Here is a 25,567-nt window from a genome sequence, read left to right on the forward strand (position 1 = left end):
TTTGAGTTCTTGCCTTTCAGTGTCTGCTTGTCCAGATCCTTGAGACAACCAAGATCTACTTGCAAAGCTTTAGTAGACCTAGAAGGAGTTACCAAGTAGACTTAGTTTGGCTTTATCAATGGCTTCCCTGCATTCATTACAGCTGTTTGGGATAGTGTCTTGGGGAGCCTGGGACAATAGCTCAACAGGTCGGTATAGCATCTTCTGAGCAAGCCTGAGGACCAGAATTTGGATCCAAGGCACCAACATAAATGCTGAGTGGGCATGGTGGCCTCCTTTTATTCTGGGGTCCAGATTAGATCATCCCAAACCAGCAAGCTGTAGGTTCAGTTGAGAAACCTTGTCTCAGGGAATACAGTGAAGAACAGTTGAAGATGACTCCTGATGATGATGATGTCCTGATGAAGACCTTGGGCCTTAACATGCACATGTGCTCACACATGTAAACACAAATACATGACATGTATACTATGCACAAAATGTATCCCAGTTTACCTAAGTCCCATGAAAACAGCATCCATCATGTAACATACCCATACATTATGTGCGTGTCAGAAATATGTTCCTCTCTGAGCAAAAAGCTTAAGCAGACAGTAGGAGGTGCACTTTGTGCACGGGGCAGGCTGGGCCCAGCAGACTAGTCTGCTGTGTATATAACACATAACTCTTCTACCTTCCTGCTCCATTATCTTAGGTACTTTTCTGTGGCTGTGCTGAGACACCATGACCAAGGCAACTTATAGAAGAAAGAGTCTAATGTGGGGCTCCAGAGGGTTGGACTCCATAATTAATCATGGCAGGGAGCGTGGCAGCAGGCATGCATGCATGCATGGCTGGAGCAGTAGCTGAGGGCTCACATTTTGATCCACAAGCAGGAGACAGAGACAGAGACAGAAAGAGAGAGAGAGAGAGAGAGAGAGAGAGAGAGAGAGAGAGAGAGAGAGAGAGAGAGATGAAAGAGCTAATGGGAAGTGGCTGGTCTTTTAAAACCCCAAAGCCTGTTCTCAGTGACACACCGCCTCTGACAAGGCCACACCTCCTAATCCTTCCAAATAGTTCTAACCACGAGGGGCGGGAGAACAACCCAGTTATTCAAAGCCTATGTAACCCTGGCTGGCTTTGTACTCCCTCTGTAGACCAGCCTGGCCTTGAACTATGTAGCAGAGCATCTTAGTGCTTCTATTGCTGTAAAGAGACACTTTTTCTTCCTTTCCCTGAGACAAGGTTTCTCTGTGTAGCCCTGGCTGACCTGGAACTCACTCAGGCTGGCCTAGCACTCATAGAGATCCGCCTGCCTCTGCCTCCTGAGTGCTGAGATTAAAGGCATGAATCACCATTCCCACTCCAAGACAACTCTTAAAGGGAAAACATAAATAGGGTAGGTTATAGTTCAGAGCTTTAGTACATTATCTTCATGGCGGGTGGCATGCGGGCAGACATGGTGCTGGAGAAGGAGCTGAGAATTCTACATCTGATGTGCAGAAGGTAGCAAAAGGAGTCTGTGTCCCACATTGGGCATAGCTGGAGCCTAAGAGACCTTAAAGCCCGCCCTCTACAGTGACACACTTCCTCCAACAAGGCTACACCTGCTAATAGTGCCTATCCCTGGGGGCCTATGGGGGCCATTTTCATCCAAACCACCTCGCAGAGGATGACTGTAAATTACTGATCCTTCACCTTTCAGAGTTAACATTTTAACAAAGATAGTTTGGCATCCATCTTCTGAGGACCTTCAGGTTGAACTGCTATCTATGTAAACAGTCTGACCACTCTCATTGGTTTTAGCATCTGTCCATCCTGATTGGAGGTATGGGATCCTTCCTCCGGTTTCTGGGGACCCCATCCTGGCAGGCAGCTGCCCATCTCTCCCTGCTAACACATAACTTACCAACCTGAGTTAGCGGAAAAGCATCCTGTGTCTTGTCCATCTGTGTTGATGTGTATGCCTGCCCCTTGAGGGGGTCCTACTCCCTGTTGCCGTTTCATGTTTTGGGCGTTGCTTACCTCAGATGCAGAGTAACAGATTTGTTGCTCTTCCCTTTAGAATCTGAAGGCGGCTGACAGCGACCCCACAGCGCCCCCCTACGACTCTCTGTTGGTGTTTGACTATGAGGGGAGTGGTTCCGAGGCGGCTAGCCTGAGCTCACTTAACTCCTCCGAGTCGGATCAGGACCAGGACTACGACTATCTGAACGAGTGGGGCAACCGTTTCAAGAAGTTGGCTGACATGTACGGTGGTGGCGAGGACGACTAGAGCGCAGAGAGGAGCCCCCGCGGGGAGCCGCGGGAGATGCGGGATGATGATGCCAGTGGCCTTTCAGCTCCTTCCCTGAGAGACTGATCCGAGATGCAGTTAGTGTAGTGGTCACACGCTACCGATGCACTGGATGTTAGGGAGGTTTTCACTTGTTCTTGAAATCGGTTTTTCATTTTGATAGTGCTGGGATTTGATTGAACTCCACCACTGAGTTACAGGCCCACCCTCTCCCTTTTTTTTTTTTAACCACACACACCCCACCCCGCCCCGCCCCCTCCCCCACCCCCACCCCGTGCGTGTGCCCCTTCCATGGATGGGGATGAATCTGTGACTTTACAGTGTGAGGCAAAGCACTCCCGTCACTGAGCGATTGCCCCAGCTCAAATTTTTTATTTCAAAATGATAGTTTGAGCCTCAGAAGGGTCAGCCAGCGCTGGCAGGTTTCCCTTTAAGAGGCAGGGGAGGGAGTCTGCCCTATTTCTGTTTCATTGTGTATAGAAAATGGTTTGGTTTTGTTTTTGAGCTAGGGATCTAGGCTAGTGTCCTGCCCCAGAATTACAACCCCAAGCCCTTCACCCCACACTAAAAATTTTAAATTGTATGCTTCCCCACAAGTACCACATCTGTGTTCTGTATTCTAATACCCACTTATGCTCCTGAATTCTGTTGCCCTGCCCACGTGCAGACATGACTGGGTCCTTGTATAGTGACAGCCAGGTAACTTGGTATGGGTGTGACTGAACTTGACATTGTGTGTTTCAAAGACCTGCATCGTTTTCCTTCCTCACCTCCAGAGTACTTACTTGAAATGGGCATTCTTTGTTCGGGGTCCCTGTTTCTTCGGTGAAAGCCCTAGTAGGACATGTCGCTTTGGTCCTCTACCGGGAGCTTTGACCGGAACACATAGGAGGGTTTTCAGGCACCACTTGGTTCTTATGTTTCCTTCACGCCAACATAAAAGAGTGATGGACTCTGAGAGTCAGACCAGTGCCCAGAGTGCTGCAGCCCAAGACGGAGGAGAGGGAATGGGAGAGCCTGGCCTGGGGGCAACTGTGTCACTGAGCCTGGCCAGCTAGCACACTGGTGGTGAGCATGCAAGGTGGCTTGGCCTCTTTCTCAGGAAACTTCTGGAAGAATAGAGGGATCTCACCATGTGTTTCCTCACTGGAATCCTTGTCCATGCATTCCCGAAGCCCAGGAGACATGCCCTTCCAATGCCTGCTTTTGATGGTAGCTACAGAAAATGCTGACTGATTGGACCAAGGTTGCCCAATTCTAAGTATGCATAGAAAACTGAGATTATTAGAAATTGTGCATTTTCTCATAGAAGCAGAAAGAAAGCTGTTCTAATGGGAGAAAGTGGGTGAGGGCCTTGATTTGACTCTTTTCTTTTAAGTCAAAATGCAAATCTCAGCTTTGTGATAACCACTGGCAAGAATTTCATTGAAAGTGCTTTTCTCTCAGCTATTTTTGGAAGAAAACAATGACTTCAATCAACTGTGAGAACTGTTGATTTCTCTGTAGTTTAAATGTCTGGTGTAGTCGGTGTAGAGTGTCACTTGTATGTAGTTTGAGTGTATATGTGTGTGGGTGCTGATAATTTTGTATTTTGTGGGGAGTGGAAAGGTAAATAGTTGAAACTGTTCTAAGAAACATTTTTATAAATTTTATTAAAGAGTTTTGTTAAACGGTTGTGACGCTCCATTGATTTGACTCTACTAGAATTCCAAGTGAGACAAAACACAAAGGAGGTGAGCTCAGAATCCCAGCGCTGGGGAGGCTGAGGCAGGTGGACCTCTGTGAGTTCGAGGCCAGCCTGGTCTACAGAGCGAGCTCCACACAGAGAAACCCTGTCTCGAAAAAAAAAAAAAAAAAAAAAAAGGCATGGAAACAGGAGCTTCCAGATGAAATAACTTCTCCATGCTTTCAGTCTTTCTGCTTGGGGAGGAAATGCATTCATGGGGTCACAGCTCAGAGCCCCCCCCAGGTGACATGTGGGGAGACCAGAAAGTTCCGAAGTCAATGGGACAGACGTGAACTCAGTTTCAGCACTGCCAGTGAACGCTGTCCAACAGTGGAAGCTGCGTTTCTGCACGGAGGACTGTGGCCTCCTCCCCCGAGAGACATTTATCATTTCCCTCCCGCTCCCCTCCCATTCCATGACTTAGAGATCGAACCCAGGGCCTTGCACACGCTGGACAAAGGCTCAACCATTCAGTCGTGCCCCTGGCTTCTCTTGACTTTTTACTCTTGTAAATTCTTTGTATAGTTTTTAGTTTCTTTAAAAAGAGAGAGTGTGTGTGTGTGTGTGTGTGTGTGTGTGTGTGTGTGTGTGTGTTTTGTGTGTGCGTGTGCGTGCACGTGAATGCTGGTGCCCATGGAGACCAGAGGTTTCAGATCCTCTACATATAGTTATAGGTGATTGTGTGCCAGCCTCTCTGTGTGCTGGGAACCAAAATTGAGTCCTGTAAGAGCAGTATCCCTTTTTTCTTTTAAATGTATGGTTTTTGTTTGTTGGTTTGGTTTGGTTTTGGTTTTTGGCAGAGTTTTGTTGTGTAGCTTTGGAGCCTGTCCTGGAACTCTCACTCTGTAGACCAGGCTGGCCTCCAATTCACAGAGATCCGCCCACCTCTGCCTCCCAAGGGCTGGGATTAAGGGCATGCACCACCCCCGCCTGGTGTTAAACGTATGCTTATTGTGGTACTGGAAATTGAATCTGCAGTTACAGGCCTGTGTCACTAGATGCAGCTGACATTTCACGTTAATTTCTGAGATAGCTGGGAGGTGCTGCTGTCATCCCATTAAGGCTGCTGGGTGTCCTCCAATGCACAGGACAAGCCTCACAAGAACTGACCAGCCCAAATCTCAATATATTCCTGTTGACAAACCTGGTGATAGGAGTATTTTTTTCTCTTTTTTGATAACTTTATATATGAGCAATTTTCCTTTATGTGGGTATATGCCGTGTGTATGCAGAGATATCCATGAAGGCCAGAAGAGGTTTTGAGATCCCCTGGAGCTGGAGTTACAGGCATTTCAAGGAACAACTGTATTGCAGCATGTATCAAAACTTTATTCCTTTATCAGGAAGAATAATACCCCACTAGACACAGACACATATGCCACATTTTGCCCCTCTTGGGTTGGACCATTGAAATGACAAGTGTAGGGACATCTGTTTCAGTCCTAGACTCTTTAGGACTACACTGTGAAGCACAATTGCTAGGCCGTAGGTCTGGGACCCTGATGGGTCTCTTACGTGCAATAATGGTAATGTAATTTTGTTGGAAAACCTTTATTCCTGGGGTCCAAATGCTGAAAGGGTGAAGTGTTAGGATATCTGGGAGGTAATAAGGAAATGGTTCAGAAATAACAGAGAGGTGTCAAGAGAGCAAGTACAGCAAATAAAACGACTGGAACCAAGGGAAAAGCAGTGTGAACTGCCCTTGGATTTTGTTTTTAAGACAAGGTCTCACTACAGTCCAGACTGGCCTGAAACTGCCATGTAGCGTAGCTCACACTCTGAATTTGCCATCTTGTTCCAGCTCCCTGAGCACCGGATTACTGTCCTGCATAAGTCTAGATTGACTCTATTCTTTTTTACGTTGGGAAGAAGGAGCCCAGAAAGAAATCTTATAAAACTAGTATCTTAGTGTCATTCTGTTACTGTGATCAAATACTGACAAAAAGCAACTTGGAGAGGAAAGGGTTTATTTGGCTCATACTTCTGGGTCACGGTCTACCACTGAGGGAAGTCAAGACAGAGACTTGAAACAGAATCTGTAGAGGAGCCATGCTTACGGCTAATGACCAGCTAGCTTTTTTTTTGGCGTGGGGTGAGGATGGGCAGGAAGGGTCTTAACTGTATATTCCTGGGTAACCTGGAACTTTGTATGTGGATGGCCTCAAATTCACAGAGGTCTGTTTGCCTCTGCTTTCCAAGTGCTGGAAAGTAGTAGTACTTAGCCTCTTATCTAGTTTTCTTATCCAGTCCAGGCTCACCAGCCTAGGGATGGTGCTGCCCTCAGTGGGTTAGGCCCTCTCCTAACAATCATCGGTCATGACAGTTCCTTCTAGTCTTGCAAAGGCCAGTCTGACCTGGGTGATCTCTTGTTTGATCTCTAGGCTGTGTCAGGTGGACAGCCAAAGCTAATTAGGAAATCTGGTCAAATGATATTTGAATGGTTTCAAAACCACTGGGAAGGGGGAATGGAGATAGGCCTTTCTATGGTGGGCTGTGAAGATTGGCTGATGGCATGTAAAAGGATGGACCTGAGCCTTCCCTTCACTTACATATTGAGGGTTGTTCAGTGGATCTGAGACTAAACAGAATGACTAAACCGATAGAACTCTTAGAAGACAGCAGGAAAGTTTTGTGATGTTGGATTAATTCTCTGAACATGACACCAGAGGCATAAACAACGGAAGAGAAAAAGTAGCAGAGTGCCTAGCATGGGTGAGTAGGGAGACGGTTGCAGAAGCTAAAGAAATGCAAAGATTCTAGCTATCCCAAACAGCTTTCAAAGGTAGTTTCCACAAGGACCTTATGTGCTGGCATCCTTCCTGGGAATCCTGTGCTTGTAAGACAGCCATTGATACCCTGAAAGCTGTTAGTTTTATTAGTTCTGGCTTGAGCAAACAGGGACAAGCAACCTTTGTGTACTTTGATGGCTTGTGTAGCTGCTGCCCCCCAAGTCTTAATAACGGGCTCCTTGTCGGGTGACTTAATCAATGGAGCACATTTTACACGAATGCCTCTGAGGGTCTGTCTTAAACATCCACACAGATGTGTCTTTGCACAGGGTGGGTCCCTTCCTAGATATTGTTCTTGTGAGGATAGGCTGTAATGGATGCTTAATAGCATATTACTGGGGGGCGCTCAGATGTAGTTTTATGTTTTGTTTCTTTTTTAGATCACTTTATTTTATATGTATGGATGTCCTACTTAATTTCTTTTCTAGATTGTTTTCTTTTCTGTGTATGTGTAACTTACATGCCTGGTGCCTGTGGCGGACAGAAGAGGGCATCACATCCTCTAAAACTGTGGGTGCTGGGAATCAAACCTGAGTCCTGACAAGAGCAACAGGTGCTCCCAACCTTGGAGCCAGTTCTCTAGTCCTGGTCATTGTTTTTTGAGACCGGGTCTCACTACATCACCCTCCTCCTTCTTTCTGAGACAGAGTGTTTGTTGTTCTGAAGTTTACTGAGTAGACTAGACTGGCTGCTCAACCAGCAGCCCCAGGGATCCCGTGTGTGGATCCAGTGTGCACACTCGGCTTTTTTTTAAATGTGGGTTTTAGGCATCAGACTCAGATTCTCTTGATTACGAGGCAAACCCTTACTGACTTAACTTTCTCCTCCATCCCCCTTTTCTTAAATTAAAAAATTACATTTATTTGTGGGTGTGATTTATTCAGCGTGTACAGGAGGGGATGGTTGTCATGTGGAAGTCAGGACATGTTGGTATCAGGGGGTCAGTTTTCTCAGTTCCAGGGATAAAAGTCAAGTTGTCAGACGTGGTGACAGCCATCTTTACCGGGTAAGTCATCTTGCTACTCTCTTCCTTTTTTTTTTTTTTTTTGAGACAAGTAGCTCTGACTGGCTTGAACTCTCTATGGAAGAACAGGCTTGGCCTCACATTCCTGGGCAATCCTCCTGTCTCAGCCTGCTTGCTGAGTGCAACACCCTGTCTGGCCTTGCTAAATATTTAACACCTTAGACCACTTTTAGTAATTTTTCTCCGGATGAACTTGTGCCTATGCTGAGGGGAAACTGTCTAGAAGCAAGCCCAGAAGGGAATGTAGAAAATGAAAGAACATGGTAGCTTCCAAGGTCCCGTATCTCCCCCTCAAACACGTTTCCCCACTTAAAGCTGTCCACAGGGTCTGGAGGCAGAGATGGTGAGAGAGTCAGTTGCCATTCAGTGAGCACTTCCCCGGTGGCAAGCATTGCCAGTGACGGAGAGCGTTCTTCTAAACTTCTCTCAGCAGCACAGTGAATGAGGTTTCTCTTTCGAAGTTGGAAACGGGATGGGTTTGGGTTGGAACCTCGAGGGCTGAGACAGACCGTGAGGGGGCCTAACTGGCTCTGACGAACAAGTTAAACTTTTTCTTCTTTCCCCATGACTATGGCTACATGTGGAGTGTTTCTGCTCCCCAAGACTTCTAGCTCTGATTTGGAAGGGCAGGAGTCAGCAGCCAGGCTCCATCCCAATGCACCTCTAGGACAGTCAAGGAACATTTTACACAGTAGGTCTTGAGAGGGAAGTGACAATGGTAATGGACCATGATTGGCTTTTTGTGTCTTTTTCCCTTTTACTCTTCTTCCTGCTTCAGCCTCCTGAGTGCAGAGATGGGTGTTTACTGGGGAGGAGCAGACATACTAAAGACTGTATTCCCAGCATTGTCCTGAGACAGGAAGAGGACCAGTGAGAGAGAAGAAGATGGACAAGGGGAAGCAATGGGCTGGGGTGGCAGTATACAAGCTCAGGGCATTGTGTGTGTGTGTGTGTGTGTGTGTGTGTGTGTGTGAGTGTGTGTGTGTGTGTGTGTGTGTTATAAATGTCACAATGAGTTTTCTTTTCTTTCTTTTTTTTTTTTTTTTAAGATTTATTATGTATACAATGTTCTGTCTGCACATATCCCCGCAGGCCAGAAGAGGACACCAGATCTCATTACAGATGGTTGTGAGCCACCATGTGGTTGCTGGGAATTGAACTCAAGACCTTTGGAAGAACAAGCAGTGTTCTTAACCTCTGAGCCATCTCTCCAGCCCTACTTTTAGAATTTTTAAAGAATTATTTTATTTTATAGTTATGAGTGTTTTGCCTGCATATATGTCTGTGTACCCCATGTATGGCTGGTCCTCTTGGAGGCCTGAAGAGGTTATTGGATCCCTTAGAACTGGAGTTATAGATGGTTGTGAGGCATCATGTAGGTGATAGGAATGGAACCTGGGTCCTCTACAAAAACAACAAATACTCTAAATCACTGATCCATCTCTCCAGCCCCGTGTATATTTATTTTTAAATGTCACATAAGGAAATTGATAATACTCAGTTTAATGTTTTTTGCTATTGTTGCTTTTTGAGACAGGGTTCTGAGCCCTGATCCTCTGACCTCAGCCTCTTTGAATGCTGGTGTCACGGGATGAGCTACTTCTCCTGGATCTACGCACAACTGTGAACAGTTTTTTTATTGTGTTTCAATACTTGAGCATTTTCTTACAGAAATGCATATTATTTTACAAGAAACTATTTCTGTTTTATCCTTTTTATTTTCTGAAGTACTGAGGCTTGAACTCATGGCCCTGTGCATATCAGCTAAGTGCGCTGTCACTGGGCCACATTTCCAGACCTTTTTATTATTTTTGAGACAGAGTCTCACTAACGTGTAGGCTGGCTTTGAACTTTTGATTCTCCTGCTATAGCCTCTGTAGTAGCTGGGATTAGAGGCATGTGCAAGACAAATAGTGTCCTTTCTTTTTTTTTTTGTTTTTGAGACAGGGTCTCTGGCTGACCTAGTACTTGCTATGTAGACCAGGCTGGCTTCTGCTTCCAACTACTAGGCCTCAAGATGTGTGCCACCACGCTTGTCCTTTATTTTGTCTTTTCTATAGAAGTTAATTATATTTTCTTTAAAAAAATATTTTAAATTTATACTTGTGCGTACATCTGTGTGCATCTGAGGCATTACTATCCCCGTGGACCTGGGTTTACAGGCTGGTGTCTGATATAGGTTCAGGGAATTGAACTTGGGTCCTCCGAGAGAGCAATCCATGAAACCGGACTTTGTTTTTCATCATCCTCAGGGGAATAATGGAGACCAGGAAAAAAAAAAAAGTTACAGAAAGGGGCGTTCCCGACAGAGCAGGCCCCGCCCCAGCGGCGGGCACGCCTCCCGCCACACTCAACATGGCGGCCGCGCCGGTCCGCTAGGGCGTCTGAGCGCGTCTCAGGAGGCGAGCTCCGCTCCCAGCATGGCGGCCCCGCAGCCGGGGGCGGCTGCGCCGAGCGGGGTTCTGGGGCCATGTGGTCTGGAGCAGATTCTGGAAGCGCTGAAGCTGCTGCTGAGCCCGGGAGGTGAGAGGACGAATCTTGGCGCGAGGCTGCACCGGAGGCTTGCGGGGCCGCGGGTCTCCTAGGCTCGCCCTGGCCGCCGCCGCCGCCACACGTTCCCCTCGCGCCCTCCGGCGATCTCCGTCCCGCTCCTGGGGGCGTTTGGGCCTTTGTGCAGTCTCATTTGAAACTTCGGGAAACTAGAGCTCCCGCAGGGCCTGGGGTCCGCAGAGTGCCGACAGACACGGGCCGAGCTCCACTGGGCGCTTCCCTGTTCCCCGACTCAGGTCCGCCGTTAGATCCCGCGCCGCTCGCTCGGAAGCGGGGACTGTGGCGACTCCTCCAGACAGCTGTAATGTGAGGACTCCGCCGCGGGGGGGCTCTGGGCCAGATGTGCACGCTTGAGATTTGTGCAGAATGCCAAGGGACCAGAGATGCGGAGCAGGGGCGTTTGGGCTGAATTTGAGGAAGATATTTAGGGGTTTCCCATTCTGGTGCCAGGGATGTGCAGTGACCTTTGATCTTTTGTGTTGAGTTGACCCTTCCCAATTTAGGATCTGAATGGGGACCTAGGGAATGGTGAAACCTTGCGCTGTCCTTTACTGTTGGGTACCAATGTGTGGTGATTTGACTGGCTCTGCCTCTCAAGTGCTGGGATTAGGCAGGCATCACCATTCAACTTTTGTTTGTTTGTTTTGTTTTTCTTTTTTTAAGACAGGGTATCACTCTCTAGTTAAGGCTGCCTTGGAACTTACGCCCCAAATCACGTGGTCATGTTAGTGGGCTGACCATGGACCTAGAACTCAGTTCTGCCCAATCTCCTTCTCAGACTAAGGCAGATTATTCAGAATAGAGCTTCTGATACTATCTGGAAATGTAGGGAAGGGTGTAAGAAAGAAGGCCCTACTGAAAAATAAAGTTCGTATGGGGTGGGGGTGTTGAATTTTCAAGGTAAAGGCACATCTAAGGTGAATGCGCTCAGTCTCAAATGTCGGTTCCGCACTACAGCTGCAGACATTACACTTCACTAGTGGGAAAAGGAGCTGATAATAGATGCAAGCCCACTAAGTGTCCGTCCCTACTGTGTTCCGTTTGTGTCTATCATTTCAGCCCTCACAACAATCTTCTAACGTAGTTATTGCTCACATTCATTTTTTCAGAGGAAGGAACCAAGGTTCAGGTACACTGGAAATTGCCCAAAGTAAAAACGAGTAAGTGGCAGCCTTCAGTTTCCTGTACTGAAAGCATGGTAAATACGCTATCTTGCTCCAAATTAAGAGTCAGTGGCAGCTGGGCAGTGTTGTCCCAGTGCTCCTGAGGCAGAGGAAGGAGGATCTCTGTGGGTTCTAGGCTAGCCTGGTCTACAGAGCGAGTTGTAGGACAGCCAGGGCTACACAGAATTCCTGTCTTGAGAAAAACAAAACAAAACAAAACAGTCAATGCCAAGATATTATTTCTATGAATATGTGTGTACCTATTTCTATGAGTGTGTTCTTGTGCACCATATGTATACAGGAGCTGATAGCTGCCCGAAGAGGGTGTCAGATAACCCGGAACAGGGGTTACAGGCAGTTGTGAGCTGTCTTGTGGGTGCTGGGACCTGAACCCCAGTCTTCTCAGAAGCAGTCAGCGGTCCTTAACCAATCCCTCTAGCTCCCATATTAAAAGGAAAAATATTTATTTTATTTTTAATTATGTGTATGTGTAAGTATGTCCATGTGAGTGCAGTTATCGAGAGAGACCAGAAGTGTCAGATCCCCTGGAACTGGAGTTACAGGCTGGGGGGGCCACCTGATGTGGGTGCTGGGAGCTGAACTTGGGTCCTCTGTTTGAACTTGCTAATGGAGAGAGCCCTCGTTCAGCAATTGTAGCTATTGGTTTGGTTTGGTTTCGATTTTTTTCCTCCTGTTTGAGATAGGGTCTCATGTACCCCAGACCCGTGCCACAAAGCTCAGGATGATCTTGAACTGATTCCTTTGGCCCTGCCACTGGAATGCTGGGATTACAGGTGCACATCACACCTGGTTTATGCAGTGCTGGAGAATCAAACCTAGGTCATCTTGCCCGGTGGGCAATCGCTCTACCAACTGAATTACATCTACAGCACTGTTTGTTTGTTTTGTTTTTTCTTCTTTCAGGACAGGGTCTAGCACTGTAGCCCAGGCTGGACCCAAACTCAAGACAATTCTAGTGCTAAAGCCTTCCCAGTGCTTAGATTATAGGCATGTGCCACTATTCTTGGCTAGAGAATAAGGTTAAATAAACAAAACTTAGAAGCAGTTATCAAAAAGACATACATACGTCCCTGTGGAAGGCCCCCTCTAACCTCCAAGAATATGGAGATGAGTTATATACACATGCTCATTTAACTCAGGAGAATCCAAACATTCCTGTTTGAAAAGGGAATAAACGTATGCCAAAATCTTTCATCTTTTAAACATTATTTTATCTTTATTTATGTGTATGTCTCAGTGTGTAGATGCATGTGTTTGGGTGCCCGGAGACCAGAGAGGGCATTAGGTCCCTTGGAAATGGAGTCACATGAGGTTGTGAACCCCTTTACGAGTGCTGGGAGCCAAGTTCTGGTTCTCTGAAAGAGCAATAAATACTCTGAGCTGCTGAGCCTTATCTCCACCCCCTAAGGTTATACTATGTTGTATATGTAGTTACTGTGTGTGTGTGAATCTGGATGCTGGTTTTTTCCCCTCCTTTTTCTCTTTTTCTTTTTAATCTTTTTTGAAATGACTTTTATTTTTGGTTTCATTTTGTTTTGAGACAGGATTTCTCTGTGTAGCCCTGGCTGTCCTAGAACTCATTTTGTAGAACAGGGCTGGCCTCAAACTCAGAGATTTTCCTGCTCCCTGAGAGCTGGGATTAAAAGTGTGTGCCACCCCTGCCTGGCTTGAAATGACTTTTCAGAGAAGGTTTCATGCTATTGCCCAGGCTGGCCTGGAACTCTATGTAGTTCAGGCTGGGGTCTGTAGTGGCAATACCTCCTCAGTCTCCCGAGTACTGGGGTCGCAGGTACACTCCACCACGCTGACTTTTCTCTTTTGTTTTGTTTTGGTTCTGGGGATCAAACTCCGGATCTGTGCGTACACATGCTCTACCAGTTCAGTTTACTACTACAGTGTGTGTGTGTGTGTGTGTGTGTGTGTGTGTGTGTGTGTTCGTGTGTGTGTGTGTGTGTGTGTGTGTGTGTGTGTGTGTGTGTGTTTGAGACGGCCTAGATATATACCCTTGGCACCTGCTGTGGAGAAGAGATTGGCCTCAGACTTTGGGGATTTGCCTGCTTCTGCCTCCCAAGTTCTCAGATTGCATGCCTGTGCCACTCATCTGGCTCTTTTTTTTTTTTTTTTTTTTTTTTTTTTTTTTTTGGTGAGGGTAGATTTTTTTTTTTAATTGGGGGGTTAGGAGCAGGGTCTTTTTCTTTAGCTCGAGCTAGCCTAGAATTTACTGTGTAGATCAGGCTGGCCTTGACTTGAAGCCTCATCCTTTTTTCTTTTCTTTTCTTTTTTTTTTTTTTTTTTTTTTTTTTGGTGTTTTGAGACAGGGTTTCTCTGTGTAGCTTTGCACCTTTCCTGGATCTCACTCTGTAGACCAGGCTGGCCTCGAACTCACAAAGATCTGCCTGCCTCTGCCTCCCGAGTGCTGGGATAAAGATGTGCACCACCATCGCCCGGCTGAAGCCTCATCCTTCTAAGTGCTGCAGTAACAGATATACACCTCTAGTCTTGCCATTTTAAAAATGTCTGAGAAAGAGCAACATTATTTTACATGTTTAAATCTCTTTTTGTGTGTGACGCTGGAGAAAAAACTTAGGAATTGATGTACATCCCTAGCTGATGCACGATTCTAATTAGTCTTATTAAATAAAAACCCAGAGTCAGATATCAAGGGTAAAAGCTGAAAGACCAGAGAAGCAGAGCAGCCAGCCACTAAAGAGACTTCTTAGCTCTACAAAATCTCTTGACAGAATGGGCCTCCTGTTTCTGCAACTCCTCAGACTGAATAGGCCCTGGAGATCCTGTCTCCACCTGCCTTATAATCCTGTCTCCACCTCCCTAGTGCTTGGATTAAAGGTGTGAGCCTCCCATATGTTGGGATCAAAGGCATGAGATCCCAAGCGCTGGGATTAAAGGTGTACACCACCACCACCACCACCACCACCACCACTGCCCAGCTCTGTTTATCTTTTAGACTGGTTCTATCTCGGGTAGCCCAGAGTGGCCTTGAACTCCTGATCTTCCGGTTTCTTCCTCCCAAGTGCTGGGTTTAAAGGTATATGCCACCACTGCCTAGCCTCTGGGACTAGCTCCACCCTCTGATTTCCAGGCAAGCTTTTTTTGTCAGAACATAAACAAAACACCCAGCCCTGTCTCAGTGTTACTGTACTAGTAGTCAGTTTTCATTTGTCTGTCTGTCTATCATCTTATCTATTTCCAACTTGACACAAGCTAAAATGGAACCTCAAATAAGAAAATGCCTCCATCAGGTCGGCCTATAGGCTTGTCTGGTGCATTTTCTTCACTAATGATGGATGTGGGAGGGCCCATATGTGGGTGGTGCCACCCCTGGGCATGGTTGCATAAAAAGCAAGGTGAGCAAGCCATGGGGAGTACACCAGTAAGCAGCATTTCTCCGAGGCTTGTGCTTCAGGTCCTGCCGCTAGTTCTTGCCTTGGCATCCCTTCCCTCCCCACGTTGCTTTTGGTCGTGGTGTTTATTCATCACAGCAACAGAAGCAAACTAGGACAGCTGTGGGGTTGTTTTGTCCTGCAGACTTCTCGGCAACCAGGGTCCTTATGCCACATTTCAGGAACTGCCTTAGTATCAGGTGTGGTGCCTCTAATCCCAGTACTCAGGAGACAGAGGCCAATCCAGGCTATGAAATGGTTTCAAAACCAAGCTGGGGTTGTGGGGAAGGAGGTGGGGTTTGCTGGGAAGAAAAAGAGGAGCCAACATTTTCATGTGTTTTATTTCGTCACCGTTACCAGTAGAGGGCAGTGCAGACTGCTGTTTCACAGGCTCCAACATTTTCAGGTATTTTGTTTCTTCACCATTACCAGTAGAGGACAGTGCAGACTGCTGTGTCACAGCTTCCAACATTTTCAGGTATTTTGTTTCTTCACCGTCACCAGTAGAGGGCAGTGCAGACTGCTGTGTCACAGGCTCCAACATTTTCAGGTATTTTGTTTCTTCACCATTACCAGTAGAGGGCAGTGCAGACTGCTGTGTCACAGGCTCCGACATTTTCAGGTATTTTGTTTCTTCACCGTTACCAGTAGAGGGCAGTACAGACTGCTGTGTTTCAGGCTTCCGCAGAACTCCACCAAGCTCCTGCTTTAACTCACCTTTGTACTTCACGCCTGGCCGCAGGGAGTCATGGAGAGAGTGGTTGCTGACCTGAGTGGTTAGCTGCTACAAGCTCACATTTCCTGTTTAGGTGTGCATTTGCTGAAAGAACCATATTTTAATGCTAGTGGCTCAAAATACTTGGACTAGACAGCCCTAGTTTTATAATCTTTAAATAACTTTTTACGTACAGTTCTGAGATTGCAGTGAATCTCAGATCCTCAGCACCACAAAAAGAATGTTTCATCTGCCTACAGTCTCATACTCCGCACCTCAATTTTTCTCGTCTTCATTGGCCGTCTCCTGGCTGGAGTGGGCATGTGTTCCATGCAGAAGGAAATGCCATATGTCTTCTTTGTTCATTGTTTCCCTCTTTTTCCTCCTTCAAAAGGATCAGGCTCAAGTTCACTACAGAACACAAAACACGATGTCCTGCTAGAGACTCTAAAATCTAACCTGTCTGCCTTGGAGGCCGAGTTTCTGAAGGATGCTCAGGGGAAGAAGCTGAAAGCCCTAAGAGATGAAATTGCCCATAAGGCCACGTGGCTGCAGAGCTCCGACGACATCACGTGGACTTTCACCTCTCAAACTTTGTTACTGCTGCTGTGTTTGAAGGAAACCATGACCCGCCTTGCAGCCGATTTTAATCCAGGTACACCCAACCCCAGGACTCCAGAAGCTGCTCCTGCCCTCAGTCCGGATACGCTTAGTGTCTCCCAACAGAAGACCGTCCAGTCGGTTCTGCAGTTTGTCGTCACCTTGGGTGTCTGCCCCTACCTCATGCCTGGTGTGGGAGTCCCTCTGAGATTCAGAACTGAGTTTGGAGCTGTTGTCCAAGATGTAGTACGTCTGGAGGCTTCCCCCCATGCCACCAGGAGACTCTACACCTGCTGCAGGGTCCTCCTAGATCTGGCTCAGCATGCGTCTCTGGGGAGCTTGATTTTCTGCCGCCATTTTGGGGATATTGCAGCAGGTCTGTGCCAGCTGGGGTTCTGCCCATCCAAAAGAAAAGCACCAGCCCCCGTGGAAGAGGTAAATGTGCATAGGAAGAGGGGGAATGAATGATAGCATGTTTGTTTCTGTGAGGTTCTAAGTGCAGTTCCTGGTTCTTTAGAATGAGCTGATTGAAAGATCTAGAATTTCTTTTCTTTTTCTTTTTCCTTTTTTTTGGCTTTTGAAACAGGGTTTCTCTGTGTAGCTTTGTCTGTCCTGGGACTCACTCTAGAGACCAGGCTGGCCTCGAACTCACAGAGATCCGCCTGCCTCTGCCTCCCGAGTGCTGGGATTGAAGGCGCTGGCTCATTGTGCTGTCGCTTCTCTTAGACACTCGTGCTTGTTCCTCTGTATTCCGTATTCAGCACACCAGCAGTGACCCTGACACACCACTTCCCAGGTATTTGCCGAAAAGCCACTGTGTGCAGGCAGTGTCACTGGATAGTGTCCAGACAGAGCGCCTGCTCTGTACTTCAGCGTCATGCATATCGGCAGAACCAGCAGTGCCTACGGCCTGAGGTCGGGGTCTGGTTATTGTTTTTGAGGCCCTTCAGTGTCCCGAGGTCTCAGGTAAGACAGAGAAAAAAGGCAAACATTGAAAGAACCCAAGTATGAAGACCGGCTCAGGAGTTGACAGGGACACCCCATGATCGTACACTGTGAAGCCGCTCTGCGTAGCACCCACATCTCAGTGTGTTAGGTGGTAAGAGGTGGGCAGGCCCCTGACGGACTGTGAGTGGCAGTTCCCTGGGGATGGTACTGTTGGGTGTTAAGAGTACTTAAAGTAACTCCCATCCTTCTTTGTCAGTTAAGTCCTGAACGCATGAAAAGAACAGTTATCAGAGTAAGAGACGAAAAGTCAAAGTATGGGGTGGCAAGGTGGCTTATCCGGTAGAGACGTTCACCGTGTATACCTCGTGACCTGAGTGTGACCCCCAGAACCTAAGTAAAGGTGCAGGGAGAGAACCAGTTCCACAGTGAAGTAAAAATAATTACCATTGTTCATAAAGACTAAGGTGGAGGAGAGCTCTCTGTCTCTGTCTCTGTCTCTGTCTCTGTCTCTGTCTCTCTCTCACTCTCTCACTTTTGAGATGGGTTTCTTTGTGTAGCCCTGGCTGTCCTGGAATTTGCTCTGTAGACCAGGCTGGCCCTGAACTCAGAGATCCACCTGCCTCTACCTCCCGAGTGCTGGGATTAAAGGTGTGCCACCACCACCCGGCTAGTTTTGCCTGTGAGGAGAGATCTCTTAAGTAAAGATGGAGCTCTGTGAGTGCACTCCAGTCAGACACAATTGCTGCTCATCCAGTCTCAGAGGCCCTGGAAAACTGTGGTGCCATCTGCCCCATGGCGGGGTGGGGTGGGGGGGTGGGGGTGTGTGTATACATCTGCTCTGTCTCAGTCCCGTGGAGAGAAGAGGAGCGGGCTGAGCGCCTGTGCTCAGTGGACAGCAAGCAGGTGTATTCCCGTCACCAGAGGGCAAGCACATCTCCTGCCTAGAACAGCGCAGGTGAGAGGTGGAGAGAGGGCCAGGAGTATTTGCAGAGCACAGCCTCCCCGGGTAGAAGGGACTGGGGACACGTCTTCCTCCTCTCCCTCCTGGGTTTTCATAAACATGTCCTTCTGTTCTCTGCCTGTGTGTACTCCACTAAAGCCAAGTGCACGTTTCTTTTAGGTTTTAACGGAAGAGGAGAGAACCCTGTCAAGGGGGGCCTTGAGAGACATCTTGGATCAGGTCTATCAACCATTAGCTGTCCGGGAATTACTTATCCTCCAGGGAGGACCACCCCAGGTATCCAGTCCTTGGGACTTGGTGGGGAGTTGGTGGGTGGTACTGTCTTCTTTGCCTGAAAAGTTAGCTGGCTTTAGTTTCCTATAAAACCATCTAGTTGAGCCTTGCATCTTTAATAATAATATTATTATTTTGTAGATAGGTTTTAGTATGTAGCCCCCATTGGTCTGGAACTCTCACAAAGATCTGCCTACCTTTGCTTCCCAAGGGATAGGATTAAAGACACATACTACCACTCATGGCCTATGTTTTACATTTTATTTTATGTGTATGGGTGTTTTGCCTGCATGTATGTCTGTGCATCATGTGTGCCTAGTGCCCACAGAGGCCAGCAGAAGGGGTGTCAGATCTCCTGGAATTAAACTGGTTAAACTTGATGGTTGTGAACCTCCATATAGGTGCTAGGACTCAAACCTGGGTCCTTTGAAAGAGCGGCCAGTGCTCTGAACTGCTAAACATTTTCCCAGACCCTCACAGTGTAATCTAGGCTGGTCTTGAACTCACAGTGCTTTAGCCTCCCGAGTGCAGACATGCAGGCGTAAGCCACTATGCCCTACTCTTACTTTATCTTTAGATAATTAAGTGGTATTTATAAAATAGAGTGACATTAACTTTCAGGATAATTTAAAAGACCTTTTTGTTAATGGAGTGATGGATACTTTCCCAAGATTATGGTCACTTTTTAAAGGCTATGGCAATTTAATGTGAACACAGACACACAGAGATATCGTCACATATATTTTTTTGTTTTGTTTTTGAGACAGAGTCTTTTATGTAGCCCCGGCTAGTTTTGAACTTGTGATCTTTCTGTCTTCTAGCTCCTGAGTGCTAGAATTCTAAGTGTATATAATATGTATGCCCCGTAAAAAAATATAAACATACATACATATGTTTGGTTTTGGTTTTTAATTTAAAATATTTATTTTATTTGATGAACGTGAGTGTTTTATGTACACTCCGTGTGTATCCTGGTGTCTGCAGAAGTCAGAGAGGGTCTTCTTGGATTTCTCGGAACTGGAGTTGTGGATGGTTTTGAGCCACCATGCAGAGGCTGGAAATTGAACCCAGGCTCTATGCTAAGAGCAGCTAATGCTCCTCCTAGTCATCGAACTACCTCTCCAGCCCATCTGTTTGTTTTGAGACAGAGTCTTACTCTATAGTTCAGGCTGGCTACTCACTATGTAGCACAGGCTGGCCCTGAACTGATGACTCTCCTCTTGCCTCAGTCTCCCAAGTGCCAGGAGCCACTCTGCTTAGCTTTGGATCTTTTTAATTTGTGATGCTGGAGATTGCACCCAGGACCTATACATGTTAGGTAAGCAGTCTATGCCTAGTGGAGGTGGTACATACCTTTAATCCCAGGACTCCGGAGACAGAAGCAGGTGGATCTCTGTGAGTTCGAGGCCAGCCTGGTCTACAGAGCAAGTGACAGGACAGCCAGGACTACACAGAGAAACCCTGTCTCTAAACAAACAAACAACAAACCAGTCTACCACTGAGTTATATCCTCAGCCTCTGTATTAATTTTTTAAATTATTTGTGTTGGGGGAGGGTGTACATGCCAGATCATGGATGCCGTGGGGTGCATGTGGAGGGAGGTCCTGCAACAGCCATTAGGAGTCAGTACTCTCCTACCATGTGGGTTCTGGGAGTCAAACTCAGGTCATCAGGCTTCTCTCTGGCCTGAGTTTTTGTTTTTTAACTAACATTTAGCTATTGGACAGTATGTTTTTTGACAGAAGTGTTTGGGTACCTTATGTTTTTTTTTTTTTTTTTTTTTGGTTTTTCGAGACAGGGTTTCTCTGTGTAGCTTTGCGCCTTTCCTGGAACTCACTTGGTAGCCCAGGCTGGCCTCGAACTCACAGAGATCCGCCTGCCTCTGCCTCCCGAGTGCTGGGATTAAAGGTGTGCGCCACCACCGCCCGGCGGGTACCTTATGTTTTGAATGAAATGATTTAAACTAGAGCTATTACTGTATCTAGTCTTAGCACTTTTGCTTGAAAAACATTCTAATATATAATGTTGGCATTAAGATAGCTCATTTTTTTTTTTTTCTTTTGAGAGAGTTTTGATAACTTATCAGGCTGGTCTTGAATCAAGTCTGTGGCCCAGTCAGGCTTTGAACTTGGGAATCCTCCTGCCTTAGCTTCCCCAGTAGCCAGGATTATAAGCCTGTACTGTTAGGCCAGTTTAGTCTATTTTTCTCTCAAAAATAATTATTGGAGAGACCGGGCAGTGGTGGCGCACGCCTTTAATCCCAGCACTCGGGAGGCAGAGGCAGGCGGATCTCTGTGAGTTCAAGACCAGTCTGGTCTACAGAGTGAATTACAGGTTAGCTAGGGCTACCCAGAGAAACCTTGTCTCAAGGAACAAAAATATTGGCGGTCAGGCATGGTGGTGAACACTTTTAGTCCCACTTTGGAGGCAGAGACAGGCAGATGCCTGTGAAATGGCAAGTTCCAGGTCAGCCAGGGGTTCTTAGTGAGACCTTGTTTTTTTTTTTTTGTTTGTTTGTTTTTTTTGTTTGTTTGTTTTTGAGACAGGGTTTCTCTGTGTAGCTTTTCACCTTTCCTAGAACTCACTTGGTAGCCCAGGCTGAGACCTTGTTTTTTTTTTTTTTTTTTAAAAAGGCAACGGTATGATTGGGGCTAGAGGGATGGCTTATCAGTTAAGAACATTGCTGCTCAATCGTGAGGACCCAAGCTTGGATCCCAGTGCCCATATCCGGCAGCCCACAAATGCCCGTAACTTTAGTTCCAAGGGATCTGAGAAGGAGAGAGAGTAAGCAAACCAAACATGTCGTGCTGAAGAGGTTCTGTAAAAGAGAAAGGGGCACTGGGGAGGCCTTGCTACCATTCACAAGGCCCTGGGCTCGTCTACTAGCACTGAACGGGCAGAGGGTAGGGGGAGTGTTGCATGCACACTGTCTCTCTCTCTGTCTCTGTCTCTGTCTCTGTCTCTCTCTCTCTCTCTCTCTCTCTGTGGGTGTGATCAAACGTAGGTCCTCGCACATACTAAACATATGATCCACCACGGAGCTACCTCCCCAGCACACACACACACACACACTGTCTTCATACTGTATGTGTTTCAGTTTATAACTTCACCCCGCCTTTTGTCAGTCCTGTACAGATGTAAAGACACAGCTCAGGTGTCAGGCCCCACCTTGGCTCCGGCGTCTATGTGGGCAGCTGCTCTCTGAAAGGCTGATGAGACCCAACGGTGTTCAGGCAGTAGTCCGGGGCATTTTGGAAGGAGCAGGTGGTAAGAAATAACATGTTTCTGTTACTTTGGTATCTGTTTCCCTTTGAGTCAGAGTCAGAGGTGAATCACTGGCCTTTGCCTTTAAATCTCATTGAGTGTGGAGGTGTCACTCAGCTTAGACCTCACACCTAGCATACAGCAGGCACTGAGCTCAACCCAGTAGATTCTGCTCAAAGTCATACAGATTGGAGGGCTGCTATAAGGATACCAAGTCCCCAAGTCAGGTGTTTTGGCATAGGCTGTGACCTCAGCACTCAGGCGTACCAAGAGTTAGAGGTTAACCTGGTCTACATGCTATTGTTTGAGAGCCTGTCTCAAAACAACAAAACAAAGGTCCTAAAGAGACGGCCAGTGGTTAAAAGCACTGGTTGTTCTTGTGCAGAACCTGGGTTCAGCTTCCAGCACCCTCATGATGGCTGGAACTACAACCATGCGTAACTCCAGTTACCAGAGGATCCGATGGCCTCTAGGCTCTTCAGTGCGTATACATCACGCAAACAAAGCAATCATACAAATATATAAAATGAACAAATCTTTGAAAAAACAAACTTAAATCCACATTTCCTTCTGCCTCAACATAAAAAAAAAATTGCTTCTTAGGTCTACTAGCAATGAATTCTTCTTCTTCTTCTTTTTTTTATGTAGCCCTAGCTGGCCCGAAACTCTTTATGTAGACCAGGCTAGCTTTAAATTTGTGACATGCCTTACCACACCTGGCTTTTTTTTTTCCCCTTTAGAGACAGGGTTTTATGTAGATCTGACTACCCTGAAACTTGCTTTGTAGACCAGTTTGGCTTCAAGCTTGCATATAGTCCTCCCGCAGCTCTCCAAGGAGAGATTGCAGGCACACACCACTCCACCCCGCTCAGATTTTCTCAGAGGACATTGTTTTGGTGGGAGGTGGAAGAGATTAAGAGAGGGTAATGGGAGCATTTTGATCAAAGAAAATTGTATAGATTTGTGAAATTATAAAAGAATAAACAAAATATTAAAAAATAGTGTTCCCAGTAGAGAAAAGGAAACATTTCTGATGCCAGAGTTGAAGGCAGCGTCCTCACATACACTTATGGGGACTGCTGTGAGCACATGTCTCTCTCCATGCAACAGCGGGTGCTGCTGGCGGGAGTGAGGCCGAGGCCGCGGCTGCTGACTGGAGGAAATGCGACTCGATCGCGAGGATTCTGGCCTCCTGTCCCCAGCAGTCTCTTTCCCCAGAGAGCTACTACAGGGACATCTGCCCACAGGTAAGAAATCACCTTGTAACTGTCGATCCACCAGGCCTTGCCTGCTGATTTGCACACAGGGCAGTTCATTTTCTAAAAGCGAAGGAAGAGTGATATGGTATTTCATTTTGCTGTTTACTGAGTGACTCTCTTTTCATGTTGTTAGTTTGAGGCAGGGTTGCTCGAGTCTAGACTGGCCCAGAACTCAATACATAACCCAGGTTGGCAGTGATCCTCCTGTCCTAGCCTCCCTAGTGCTGGGGTTACAGTTCTGAACCACTGTGCCCGGTGGGGCCCACCCCCACGTCCTCCTCCTCCTCCCCCTCCTCCTCCACGCACATGCAGCACACACCCACGCCCATCCTATCCCCAGAGCTTGGGTTACAAGTATTAGCTGACCAAACTAGAGTCACCTGAGAAGAGGAAACCTTAACTCCTGAGGAATTGCCTCCTTCAGCCTGGCCTGTGGGCATATCTGTGCGGCATTTTCTTGATCAAAGATTGTTGTGGAAGGGCCCAGCTCACTGTGGGTGGGCATCAGTGGTATAAGAGAGCAGGCTGAGCAAGCCACGTGGAGGAAGCTGGTAAGTAGCATCCTCCTTCCTCCGCGATTTCTGTTTCAGTTCCTGACTTGACTTCCCTTGATGATAGACCACATCACCTCTAAGCTATGACAAAACCCTTTCCTTCCACAGGGTGCCCTTGGTCAGAGTCTTTTAACTGCAACAGAAGACCAAACTAGAACGAGGCAGTTGTGAGCTGCCTAATGTGGGTGCTGGGAACCAAACTCAGGTCCTCTGCAAGAGCAGTCAGTGCCCTTAACTGCTGAGCCATCTCTCCAGCCCCAGGCCTTTCTTCTTTTTTGGGGGGGGGGCGGGGCAGGATTTTCAAGACAGGGCGTCTCTGTAGCCTTGGCTGTTTTGGAACTCACAGAGATCTCCTTGCCTCTGACTCCCACGTCCTGGGATTCAAGGTGTGCACTTAATAAGTAAATAAAAACCTGTGGAAGAGTATGACCCATTGTCAGGTTTAAGAATTTCTCACCTCTGGGCACAGAGGCCCACACTTATAATCCCAGAGCTGAGGAGGTTGAGACAGGTAGATAGATCTCTTGAGTTTGAACTTCACTATTGGAAATAAAAAAGCCTCACCAAAATTTCACCTGGTTCATTATATCTTGTTGCATGTTTTTAGTTTTTAAAGTAGAATGTGTTAAGTGTTAAATGCAGTGAATTAACATGGTAACAATTTAAAAAGGAAAAACTAGGCTGGAAGGATGGCTTATGCTTAAGAGCGATTCCTGCTCTTTCACAGGACCCAGGTTTGGTTCTCAGCACCATGGCAGGCAGCTCACAAAACCCGTAACTGCAGTTCAGAGGATCCGACATTCTCTACTAGCCCTCAAGGGCGCACACCCCACCCCCACACTCCCCCACCCCCACACAAGTAAATCTTGGCCACAGATGCTGGCATACACTTTTAATCCAAGCACTCAGGAGGGAGAGACAGATGGATCTCTGAGTTTACGTGTTGTACATACGCTTACATCTCTGCTCCTGGTCTACATAACAAGTTCGAGGACAGCCAGGGCTACACAGTGCGACCCTGTCTCAAATGCTGCCTACCAAAGTTCCCCAAGCAAAAAACAAAACAAAAAAACCAGAGTGCTACCATCACCACCACCATCGCCTCTTTAGATCACACCCTTGACGTTGGTTGTTACATTAACACAGTTCTGTCAGCTCAGTATTCAGCAGCCTCTCAGTGTTGGCTTAAATAAATGCTGTTTTGAGCTGGAGAGATGGCTCAGCAGTTAAGAACACTGGTTGCTCTTGCATAGAACCCAGGTTTAATTTCCAGCACCCACATAGGAACTAGCCCTCCAGAAGTTCAGCCCCAGAGGATCCGATGCCCACCCTGGCCTCCATGGCACAGCGTGCATGTGGCACACAGACACACACGTGTAAAATACACACTCACATTTTTAAAAATTAAAACTATACACGCCTTTTTCTCTTACGTGCTGTTGATTTTTATTGTAGATTCTGGACTTATTCCATTTTCAAGATAAATTGACCGCCCGCCAGTTTCAGAGAGTGGCCACCACCACCTTCATCACCATGGTGAGGGAACGCCCGGAACTGGCCAAAGAGCATCTGCTCCGGCCCATGCTAGCCCCTCTCCATCGATGCTTGAACACCGCAGGTAAGGGAGGGGCTGGGTGTGCCTCCTCCAGTTCAGACGCACTCGGTTCCAGTCGGGTCCGCAGCCTGCTCTTTTCCTCCTCCCTCCTAGCATTTTACTCGGAAAACTTGACTTCTCCCAAGTTCCGGGAAGAGACTATTGAGTCACTCGGACCAACTTCACCAGAGTCACCAACTGTTCCCGTTTTGGTCACATTTGCCTCATTTCTCTCTCCACACATGAATGTAGTTTTTTATGGAACATTTGAAAGTTAGCTGTAGACGTGATGACATGTCACTTCTAAATCTTTCAGCATAAATCTTCAAAGAAAAATGTCAGTTTCTGTCTTTTCAAAAACTGAAAAAAAAAAAAAAACCTCTCAATTTAAAAAGGACCAGCCCACTGGCTCGGTGGGTAGAGGGCTTGCTGCCAACCCGACATCTTGAG

General features: G+C 47.0%; 2 protein-coding genes across 3 annotated transcripts in view; both read left to right on the plus strand.

The window, feature by feature from the left end:
• Cdh1 (cadherin 1) overlaps nucleotides 1-3,949 on the plus strand; it is a 72,550-nt gene extending 68,601 nt beyond the window's left edge. Inside the window, exon 16 of the mRNA XM_042277627.2 lies at nucleotides 2,045-3,949. Coding sequence (XP_042133561.2) covers nucleotides 2,045-2,254 — 210 coding nt within the window. The 3' untranslated portion in view covers nucleotides 2,255-3,949. The remainder of the gene's footprint in view (nucleotides 1-2,044) is intronic.
• Nucleotides 3,950-10,139: 6,190 nt separating this feature from the next.
• The window catches only part of Tango6 (transport and golgi organization 6 homolog), a 174,433-nt gene continuing 159,005 nt past the window's right edge, over nucleotides 10,140-25,567 (plus strand). Inside the window, exons 1-6 of one of the 2 annotated variants that reach the window (XM_042277630.2) lie at nucleotides 10,140-10,337; nucleotides 16,059-16,699; nucleotides 18,333-18,449; nucleotides 21,572-21,713; nucleotides 22,821-22,957; nucleotides 24,979-25,141. In XM_042277630.2, coding sequence (XP_042133564.2) covers nucleotides 10,235-10,337; nucleotides 16,059-16,699; nucleotides 18,333-18,449; nucleotides 21,572-21,713; nucleotides 22,821-22,957; nucleotides 24,979-25,141 — 1,303 coding nt within the window. In that variant the 5' untranslated portion in view covers nucleotides 10,140-10,234. Of the gene's footprint in view, nucleotides 10,338-10,446; nucleotides 10,671-16,058; nucleotides 16,700-18,332; nucleotides 18,450-21,571; nucleotides 21,714-22,820; nucleotides 22,958-24,978; nucleotides 25,142-25,567 lie in introns of those variants that run through there. The other variant, XM_042277631.2, reaches the window with a different exon arrangement.

This window comes from Peromyscus maniculatus, chromosome 5 (genome assembly GCF_049852395.1).
Source record: "Peromyscus maniculatus bairdii isolate BWxNUB_F1_BW_parent chromosome 5, HU_Pman_BW_mat_3.1, whole genome shotgun sequence".
In the NCBI taxonomy this organism is placed as follows: Eukaryota; Metazoa; Chordata; class Mammalia; order Rodentia; family Cricetidae; genus Peromyscus; species Peromyscus maniculatus.